Source organism: Sinocyclocheilus grahami, unplaced genomic scaffold (genome assembly GCF_001515645.1).
Source record: "Sinocyclocheilus grahami isolate Dianchi unplaced genomic scaffold, SAMN03320097.WGS_v1.1 scaffold19.1, whole genome shotgun sequence".
Taxonomy (NCBI): domain Eukaryota; kingdom Metazoa; phylum Chordata; class Actinopteri; order Cypriniformes; family Cyprinidae; genus Sinocyclocheilus; species Sinocyclocheilus grahami.
In genome coordinates, this window is record NW_015505198.1 from 65,528 (window position 1) to 76,585 (window position 11,058).

The following is an 11,058-nucleotide window of genomic DNA, read 5'->3' on the forward strand; positions in this document are numbered from 1 at the left end:
TTTTTTTTTTATATATATAAATCACTGCCATTGTGTGAATAACGTGTAATCCATAAAGTAACTGTAATCTGATTATGCACATTCTAAAATGTAATAAAATAATTACAAGTGCTTAATTTTTGGAATCTAATTATGAAATCAGATTACATGTAATCAGTTACTGTCCAGCACTGCCAATGCAGTGATGTTAGCCAATCATAACAGTGATTCTTTACTCACAAGTCTTAAAGGGGTCATATGATGCGATTTCAATTTTTCCTTTCTCTTTGGAGTGTTACAAGCTCTTGCTGCATAAAGAAGATCTGTAAAGTAGCACAGACTAAAGTCTCAAATCCAAAGAGATATTCTTTATAAAAGTTAAGAGTCAACCACACCTACCTAAAACGCCTTGTTCTAACACGCCCCCACATGTCTACGTCACGATGTGGGAAAATTTGCATAACGCCGCCCAAATGTTTGCGCAAAGAAAGAAGGCGTAACTTTTATTCTCACTGTAGTTTTGTTGTTTCCGCCGCCATGTCGTAAAGACGCTGTGTGCTTCATTGTGAAAGCGAAACTACTTTGTTTGGCCTTCCAAAAATGGATACGACTAGAAATCAGTGGTTAAGTTGTATTTACAACACTGTTCCAGAACACTTCAACCCAAATATTCGGATGTGTGCAGCACATTTTATGGAGGACTGTTTCCTGGTAGAGTAGACTACAATGCCGGCTGTTCTGACTCAAAGAATGTAAGTATGTCTTTTATATTTAAAGAGTTTTTATATTTTATATATTTAAAGCAAGTTTTTTGGGCAGTGTAGAGTAGTGCTTGTTATTTGTCATTTCTCCGATCACAAATGCAGACATGGTTTTATGTTTACGTGGCGCGATGCAACGTAACGTGTAAAAAGACAGTATAAGTCATTATAATCCATAATTATGTCCCCACTGGATGCAACGAATGCCTCGTTTATAATGGGTTTTCATGTTTTTTAATCATCGCTCCGGCCTGACAGGGCATCATCACAGTATGGTGAGGGGCGTAACATTTCCGTCACACACTTGAGGTATTCGGCCAATCACAACGCACTGGATAGCTGGCCAATCACAGCACACCTCACTTTTTCAGACCGATGAGCTTTGTAAAAATCGACGCGTTTCAGAAAGGCGGGGCATAGAGGAGAACAATAATGTACAGTATGTGGAAAATAATGTTTTTTTAACCTTAAACCGCATAAGCATTTCATTACACCAAATACACAAAATACTGTTCTTTTTAGCAACATCATATGACCCCTTTAACATCGTTTACATGTCTGTTTTGGGTTTTCAATATGATTATAGACAGATCATGTGAAAATGCATCAGTCAACACCATTGCTGAGCATTTTCTCCTTAAAACCACGGTTTTCCAAAGACAGTCTCATAAGATGCAATCATAAGTCAATTGAAAGTGTTTCTCGATTTTAGATAGAAAGATCAGAACAGCCCGTACATACACCCATAGACCCTCCTCTGAAAGAAATCAGGAAAGTAGTCAAAAGTGGTGGATTAAAAAAGCAGGTGTAAACCATAAATGTGATCTGATCGACCAAAACGCATCTTAATACTAAATGTAAACAGGACCTTTGCCTCTAAAAGTGACTGAACACTTAAGATGCAGTGAAGAGGCTGTCTGCTAAAAGAAGTAATGGTTTTTCTTGCATGTTTTGTTTTTCCTTCAGACCTGCAGAACGATGTTGGGTTTATTTTTCGGTCTGCTCTTTCTGACACCAGCGGCTACTGAAGGTACCACATTTTTCATTTATAAATTGTTGTAAGTGAGATTCTGCTGGTCTATTGTAAAAGATGCATATATAGATTTTATGTGTTATTTTGGTTTTGTCTTGCAGTGGGTCTTGGTGGTAAAGTGCTTTTGTTTCCAACCAAGACTAACAGCAGCTTTGTTAAACTCACTCCTGAAAAGCCACTGAGTCTTTCAGCATTCACACTCTGCATGCGTGTCGCGACAGAGCTCCAGGTCACGAGGGACATCATTCTGTTCGCCTACCGCACATTTAACGTCGATGAGCTGAACCTGTGGAGAGAGGCTGGTGGTCATTTGTCCTTGTATATTCAGTCTAGTAGCAATGGAGCATTTTTCCACCTGCCTCCTCTCTCCATCTTCCAGACTCACCTGTGTGTCACCTGGGACTCTGCGACTGGTCTCACTGCCTTCTGGGTGGATGGACATCGTAGTTTATTCAAGATCTATAGAAAAGGTCTCTCAATCCGTCCTGGGGGCACCGTCCTGCTCGGCCAGGACCCCGATGCATATGTGAGCACCTTTGATGCGGAGCAGAGTTTCGCATTGCTCAATAGCTAATTACCCTCCTCCATCCCCAACTCCTCCTCTGTCAGTCAGGATTCAGCCTTCTGATTCTCCTTTGAATCAGACTAATTCTAAAATGTGTACATAACATTATTGAACTTTAACGATATCTGCAATACATTTATGTTGGTTCTGTTCTGTTACCCTGGGGGGGTTATCGCTGCTCTCCCTGCTCTCATCCATGCTAGGCTGCATGGATGCGCAGGGAGTTCTTGCCCAGAACGGAACCATACCGCCAATCCAAACTGTATGCTAATTGTCAATCATCTTTGACGATAGTGGTCCTGACAGAAATAGGCCCCCGGTGAGTTTTTTTTATTAGCTATACATACAAGTACACAGGCTCCATATAATCACTCATAAAATGAGTCTATAAAAACTACAGAGAATTTAAAAAATGTTGTTTATGAAGTTCAGCGTGCCACTGTGTGTTAGAAAGGACCATTCCTCAGTCTAAGCTCAAACCCCAAAGATTTCAATACATCAGACCTTCTAGTTCATGATAGGGGATCATCTCTCAAATAAGACCTGCTAAACATGAAGTATTACCCTTCTGTATCTTTGACTTCTATAAGCTAACTATTGTAATGCTTATAAATTAAGTGTGATTTAATATGACAGAGGCTTTGATTGAGAATTGATTTACTCAACTAGGAGTAATGTTTAGGTCAGTCCTACTTGCTGATGAGTGTATTTGTACAAAGTGCACTCATTTTATTCTTTCTGCAGTTTATTATTTTACTCTAATACAAGAACACATGCTCCACATAGTCTTTTAATAATGAGTCTATAAAACGGCATGCACTGAATGTCACTGTAGGAAACATCAACTTCTCTTTTACAGGTTAAACAGAAAAAATTATAGTGGGGAGGCTCAAACCTGAAGCTGTGTAATGACTTTAATACACCTACTGTGATCTTTTATTTTAGTATGAATTCTACTGAAGTTCACACCATATCACTGGATTATAAAAAGACAGTGAGGAGGATCGTTCCTGAATCTGAGCTCATTCCCAATGCATTTAAATACTGGAGAACCTCCTGATTACAACCAGCTGAGCTCGACTGAGCTTCTTTCAGATAAAACTGTCTGAACAACGAATACTTCTGTAACACATCTTTGAAAAAGTGATGTAGTACGTTCATGCTCAATTAAATATGATTTAATATAAGAATGAGGCAGTGAAAAGGTTTTGCTCTGTCTACCTGTTTGACATTTGTTATCATCTGTTCATTTGGTTGACACAGAAATACAGAGGAAGAGACATTTGAAAACCTCTTTTTGTCTCTTTAATGAGTTTTCGGTCTCATGATTGTGTGAATCCTCACAAAGCATCTTTTGTTGGATTGTCTGATGACATGATGGTGCAAGGAGGGAAGCGGCTCAGCAGCGTTTCTTCACTCAGAGAGAAATAAACACCCTTCTGCTACGCAGTAAGTATTCTGGAAGTCTTGCCTTGTTTAGTCATAATTTATATATCATTGAAAATCATCTCAACTTAGATGCATAATGATACTAAATGGTACAGTGTAGTAATAATAGTGATAATAATAATAATAATAATGCAGCTCTGTAATTCGATAGCAATGGCACACCAGTGTTATTTTAGTATCACAGATACTAGTTTTTATTAATATTTTTAATTCATTTTTATATTTTGTTTTCATTTAAATTTTGGTTCAATTTGTAGGTTTTTTGCCATTTTTATATGTCGCTAACACTTTACAATAAGGTTCTATATGTTAAGTATATTTAATGCATTAACTAACATTAACAATGAGCAATACGCCGTTACAGTATTTATTAACCTTTGTTAACATTAGTTCATAAAATACAACTGTTCATTGTTAGTCCATGTTAGCTCAGGTCCATTAAATAACATTAATAAACTTTCGATTTTAAATGATGTATTAGTAAATGTTGGAATCAACATTAAGATCAACAAATCAAATGCTTTATAAGTATATATATATATCTCATTTGTAAGTTGCTTTGGATAAAAGCGTCTGCTAAATGACTAAATGTAAATGTAATATTTTTCGTTGTTAGTATTTGTTAACTAAGGTTAACAAATGGAACCTTATTGTAAAATGTTAGCAATTTTTTTTTTCATTTCAATTGTAGCATTAGTTATTTTAAGCACAATTATAGTATTTAATTTGCACAGTGGTTTTTATTTATGTATTTTTTCTCATTTATTTGCATTGAGTTTTATAACAATTTACAGTATTTATTAACCTTTGTTAACATTAGTTCATAAAATACAACTGTTCATTGTTAGTCCATGTTAGCTCAGGTCCATTAAATAACATTAATAAACTTTCGATTTTAAATGATGTATTAGTAAATGTTGGAATCAACATTAAGATCAACAAATCAAATGCTTTATAAGTATATATATATATCTCATTTGTAAGTTGCTTTGGATAAAAGCGTCTGCTAAATGACTAAATGTAAATGTAATATTTTTCGTTGTTAGTATTTGTTAACTAAGGTTAACAAATGGAACCTTATTGTAAAATGTTAGCAATTTTTTTTTCATTTCAATTGTAGCTTTAGTTATTTTAAGCACAATTATAGTATTTAATTTGCACAGTGGTTTTTATTTATGTATTTTTTCTAATTTATTTGCATTGAGTTTTATAACAATTTTACTTCTAGAACAAAATTTACTTTGCAAAATATATTTTTTCCCCTTTTAAAAACAGTATAAATTATGTATAATTAAACTGTACATTACAAATGTACTTATCCATGTATGTATGCCTATGTATTATTATTTCATTGTTCTGTTTCCTTCAGACCTGCAGCAAGATGTTGGTGCCGGTGGTTTTGTTTTTCTCTCTGCTCTCTCTGAATCCAGCAGCTACAGAAGGTACGTTCAAATTAATACAGCAGGAGTTTGTGCTTGTTTTGTGTTTGTTACAGTATTTTATTTTGTCTTGCAGTGGGTCTTGCTGGTAAAGTGCTTCTGTTCCCGTATGAGACTGATTTCAGCTACGTTAAACTCACACCTAAAAAGCCATTGGGCCTTACTGCGTTGACTCTCTGCATGCGCGTCGCGACGGAGCTCCAGGGCGAGCGTCAGATCATTCTCTTCGCCTACCGGACGCCAGACTTTGACGAGCTCAACGTGTGGAGAGAGAAAGACGGTCGTGTGTCCTTCTACCTCAGTGGCGACGGAGCGTTCTTCCACCTGCCTCCTCTCTCCACCTTCCGGACTCACCTGTGCCTCACCTGGGCCTCGCGCACCGGACTCACGGCCTTCTGGGTGAATGGGCACCGCAGCGCGTTCCAGCTGTATAAACCGGGTCACAGCATCCACCCGCAGGGCACCGCTCTTCTCGGCCAGGACCCCGATAAACACCTGGGGGACTTCGAGGCGGTGCAGAGTTTCGCCGGCGAGCTCACGGACCTGAACATGTGGGACTACGTCCTCACCGGAAACCAGATTAAAGCGCTGTATCTGAACCACGCGCAGCGCGTGCCGAGGGGAAACGTGTTTGACTGGAACACCATCGAATATGAGATTAAAGGAAACGTGCTAGTTGTGCAAGATGATTAAAATATTCAGTCACATACAACAATGTTTGTTAATTTGCTATCGTTTTCTTCATAGAATATTCTGTTTAATTGGAAATATGCCAACAGCATAAGTCAAGGTGTCCAGACGTGCCACTTCCCGGGGACACGTTATATGCACAGGATTTGTAAATTGCCTAAAATAACCTGGTGCTGGTTATTTGGTTGATGCCGATCGATTGTTGTATGACATCAACGTACCGCGAGAGCTAGCGAGCAGCGCAGATGGCCCCATGCTTTCGAATCGCTCTTGCGGTACTTTGATGTCATACAACGATCGATCGATCGGCGCAGCGCAAACAACCAACACCTGGGGCAAGTTCAAGCTCAAACCGGTGTGCACCGTTTTGCTACGGTTTCCAGTTTGAACGACATGGCTCCTGGAAACGGTGTGCAACGGTATGCAACGGGGTTTGAGATGCGTTTTCTCTTGTTTGGTGGGTGTGTCAAACATGTCAGCCAAGAGACAGCTCGCACAATGTAATTAACATTCAAATAAATTCACAAGAGCAAGTAGCCTATATTGTTTGCACATGTTTATTTACATTAAAGGCAAAATAACTGAAATAATAAGGGCACAAGAACTTCTTTAAGTCCGTCTAAATATCATTTAGTAATTGCAATGTCTTCTGGTCCATATCCGTAAGAAGTGGATTATCCTTCACCTGAAATGTTTGTCTTTTCATCCTGAAATGCGAGGCAAATGTTGGATCACAATAATTAGGAACCACAGTTTCCACAAATCCCTTCATTTGATTGGGATGTTCTCTTTTATTCTGGAGGGCAAGGGCAGTGACTGTAACATCGAGCGTATTTTGCAGTATTAAACACGTATTTATACCGATTTCATCAGGCTCCGAGAACTCTTCAAAAAGAGCACAAAGAATGGCCTTCTCAGCTGCAACTCTTGCGTCATTAGAACAGTGTTCAACGCACCACCGTTTCCGTTTAAAACACGTTTTGCACCGTTTTGTCAGGGCTGAACGCAGCCCTGGTTATTTTTTTAGGCAATTTAGAAATCCTGTGCAGAACGTGTCCCCAGCAAGTGGCACGTCTGGTCACCTTAGCATAAGTAAACATGCAAATATTTTTGCATCACAACATAGTTTTTATTAGTTTTATTTTTATTTATTTATTTATTTTGGGGGGAGATAATCGATGGCTGATGAATCTTATTTAAAAGTGAACTAATAGATTGATCAGTCATAACTCAAATATTAAACCTAGATGTTTAATATCGCTTACAAAAATGAACCATGGGTTTACTACAAATAAAAGCAGAAAACCATGGTTACTACAGTTAAACCATAGAGTGGTAACTACAAATTAACCATGGTTTTGCTACACTAACCATAGTTTAACCATGGTATCTGTAGTAAAACTGTGGTTATACAAATGGTATGCTAATCAATTCGCCAAAAAAAAAAAACATGGTTACTACACTTTTACTACAATAAAACCATGGTTAATTTAAGCGTACTGTACTAACAGTAATAGCCTATTTATGTCACAGTAACAGTTTTCATTAGACTAATCTTTACCTGCTCAAATAACTGACACTTACTCAATTTTATCATTTGATTTAGTAACCAAGATATCTGCTAAGAACTTAAATTAAATGTAGATGTAACAATGTGTCTGTATTTAAAAACGGTGATGTAATAAATTATATATTTGTCGATGTGAGTTTTTGCAGCACTTTCTCCATGTGGTCACAAGAGAACAGCACCACACCAGTTCTGAATCACGTGTAACCCATTCAATAACAGCTATTTAATAATTAATAGGACTGCATCCATCTTAATTTTAAACGAGGAAGTAAGCTATTTTCTGATTCATTAGCTATATAGGTAAATGATGAAGTAGCTATAACAAAGTGTATTAAGTAATATATCACAAATAGCAAAAATAACAAGTAGGCCTAGGCTATATGGTCTGCAATATCAAGCAGCATAATGGGCTGTTTTTGCACAGGTAAAATAACTGGAGGTGAATGAAACCGGAAGCCTGCACATTCCAATTCCAATTACACATTCTTACTTCTTGATATGGTCGACTGTACATTTTTTAAATATGAGAACTTTAATAATGTCAGTATTTAATATGCAGGACACAAAGGGGCAAAACTTTGGGGCAAAACTAAATAACAGCCTTGGCTCATTGAGAATCCTATCATGAACTTTAAAAACAGCTGCGTGACTCTGAGGCATCACTGAGATCTGCTTTATTCTGTATGTCTGTCGCCAGGGTTTAAATAATGATGTGTTGAAACATGACTGATTAGATACCGAGATGTTATTTCCATTCATTACACATTAGCTACAGAACTGGATGAATTTAGATTACGCTTTGACAGTCATTCCAATGTGGCCCAAATCATATGTTTAACATCTCAGCCTTTACTCCTGCTTTTCCGGATTTCATCAGTATTTTTGTGCAAAGTTAACCAGGCTTGTAAATGTGAGGAGTTTTTGCTGCACACTAGGTGGCGTTATGGAGATGCTCTTTAGAAAGTTTCTCGAGACTGATCTCAAGTCTTACCTTCTCAAAACAACGCTAATATTATACTGAACACTTTTTTTTCTAATTATAGTTCATGATAATGGCTATAAAATAATGGTAATTTGTGCTATTCTGGCCCAAAATATATTTTGAATAAATGCTAAATATATGTTCTAAACAGTGAAGCTGAATGAAATATATATATGTATATATATATATATATATATATATATATATATATATAAAACACTTATTTAAACATATTAGACATATTTAAGGCATTTGAGAACACAAAAAAATACAAAAACACACTACAAAATAAAAAAAAAAAAAATATTTTTTTTTATATATTTAGTTTCAACCTTCATATGGCAATTTTTTTTTTCAGAGACAAGAAGATAAATTTCCAGTCATAGCTTAGGTCTACATTTAGGATTTATTCATTATTATTTTTATTCAAATGTGTTATATGTTCACATAGACAACAAATAAAAATAAGTTATTAAATAAACATATAAATATAAAGTTATTATAAACTTAAGTTAAATAAGTTTTTCTTTAAATGGGACATATGTGAACATATTTTCTTGGATTGAAATATATTGAGTGCAAAATATATTTTGCAAAATATATATATTTTTAATATATTTAAAAAAATAGAAAAAAGCCCAAAAATATATTGGAAGGAAATATATTTACATAAATATATCTTGAAACATGTTTTAGCAAATATATTGTTTTGCTTTTTTGTATATTTTGAAATATACTTAATTTATATTTGAAAATATTTAGATTTTTTTGCCATATGTATCGGATGTCTCACATATTCAGTATTCACAGAAAAATATCTCACTTCCGCATTACAAAATAAGGTGGATATCATGACATATGTTGAATCATTGGGGAATATGTAAAGGATATACATTTTAAATAAAAATATTAATATATATGAGAAAAAGCCCACAATATATTAATGCACAATCCTATTCCAAAATCTTCATTTGCTTTGACCTAAAATTCATATTACCCGCCATGTAAAAAATGCTATTGCATGCAAAACGTCATTACTTTTTGTCAAGTGTAACTCTCATTCACAGATAGCTGTATGTATAAAACTGAGCACAGATTAAGAGAGTGAGAGAGTTTCCGCACTGGCACATCTTACCCCACTGAAGAAGGCCTGTGATGCTCAGAGTGAAGTGTTTCTGGAGCGCTTCACCTCCAGACAGTGATGTAGGTGACGAAGCTACAGAGAGAGGAATCACATGTAACATCACAACACTCTAGATAGAGGAAGAACCTACTCATCTCTGCTATCTTCACATGTGTGATTGATTTTATTCTGTGGAAGACAAAGCAAGGAATACTGCAGAATATCCAGAGGGCTCTTTATAATAATGGGACTTGGGATGTAGAAGCCATACTTATGAATAGAGACAGACATACATACAGAAGTCATACTTATACAGATTACATATACAGAGATATGAAGCCATACTTCCAAAAATGTAATTTAAACCAGTTTGCAAGCAGTTTTATTTCTGTAATGTAATGTGTTTTAGAAAGAGCAGTTTGGACAGTCTTGAAAACATTTGTCAAACAAACAAAATAAGGGTTTGGAACAACGTCAAGGTCAAAAAGTAAAGCAAGTAAAGCAAATCTCTGGGGTTTGTGAGGTGGTGCAAAGCTAATAATGAAATCATAACGGGTTATTATAGTTAATTAATACTAAAACCACAAACACTTGAACTTTTATATTTTATTTTTTGTTTAAAGTCTTAAACTTATTTTAGCTAGTTACTAAGGCAACATTGCTCACTTACATTTAGTTTAACTTGATGCTAAAACAGTACTAAAATAATTGGATGTATATATAAATGAAACAAAAACTAAAAATTCATAATATTAATAATAAAAATCTAGACCATCCTAATATAACAGCTTTACACACAAAAATTAAGTTCAATAAGTGTCAATATATTGCAAAATTCATCAATGAAATATATTCAATTCTGCTGTAAAGAAGAAATGTATTTATTTATAGAAGTCAATAGTGTCAATTCTGTTCAATAACAGTATCAGGCTTGCAAAGTTCATCAATTATAAATCTAAATATAATTTTTTTTTGTTTGAAAGTCTAAAATAAATAAATGGACCTACAGTACACTGGTAAAACCAATAAATAATACTGTATACATAATACAATAATAATGTTAAATTACTGACATAACTTAAAATCTCAGGAAGGAGGTCAGAGGGGTTTGACTGACACAAAAGTTTGAGAATCTCTGCTTTAAAGTATTAAAGCTGACAAATTGTGCATATTAATTTATAAAATATTAATGAAAGCCAATCATTATTGCATTTTTTATTTAAATTTGAAAAAGCATGCCAGAATTCACATGTGTAGTATATAGGTTATTGTATTTTATACGCATTATGTAGTAAACATGCGTGTCTTCTGAGGATGAGAGACAGACAGACAGACAGAGGGAGTGGGGGTTATTCTGGGCATGTGTCTGCGTGTATATGCTGGTAAAAAGTTTTCCACATGACGGACGAGAGGCGGCACGGGGCAGGCCGCTGGGCCAGACAGCAGGAGCGTGTGTGTGTGTGTGTG

General features: G+C 35.5%; 2 protein-coding genes across 2 annotated transcripts in view; both read left to right on the forward strand.

Annotated features, from left to right (window-relative positions):
- The window catches only part of LOC107555097 (pentraxin fusion protein-like), a 3,433-nt gene extending 1,086 nt beyond the window's left edge, over positions 1-2,347 (forward strand). The window contains exons 3-4 of the mRNA XM_016237791.1: positions 1,707-1,770; positions 1,875-2,347. Coding sequence (XP_016093277.1) covers positions 1,719-1,770; positions 1,875-2,347 — 525 coding nt within the window. The 5' untranslated portion in view covers positions 1,707-1,718. The remainder of the gene's footprint in view (positions 1-1,706; positions 1,771-1,874) is intronic.
- Positions 2,348-3,731: 1,384 nt separating this feature from the next.
- LOC107555444 (pentraxin fusion protein-like) lies at positions 3,732-6,286 on the forward strand. The gene is made up of 3 exons (XM_016238259.1): positions 3,732-3,787; positions 5,157-5,229; positions 5,303-6,286. Exons 2-3 carry the CDS (start codon positions 5,169-5,171, stop codon positions 5,917-5,919), a joined length of 678 nt encoding a protein of 225 aa, XP_016093745.1. The 5' UTR covers positions 3,732-3,787; positions 5,157-5,168; the 3' UTR covers positions 5,920-6,286.
- Positions 6,287-11,058: the final 4,772 nt, after the last annotated feature.

Bases quoted from the DNA above. Each gene is read 5' to 3' on its own strand.
- LOC107555444 (XM_016238259.1), top strand. From the start codon at position 5,169: ATGTTGGTGCCGGTGGTTTTGTTTTTCTCTCTGCTCTCTCTGAATCCA. The intron at 5,230-5,302 runs GTACGTTCAAAT...TTTGTCTTGCAG, and splicing joins GAATCCAGCAGCTACAGAAG to TGGGTCTTGCTGGTAAAGTG.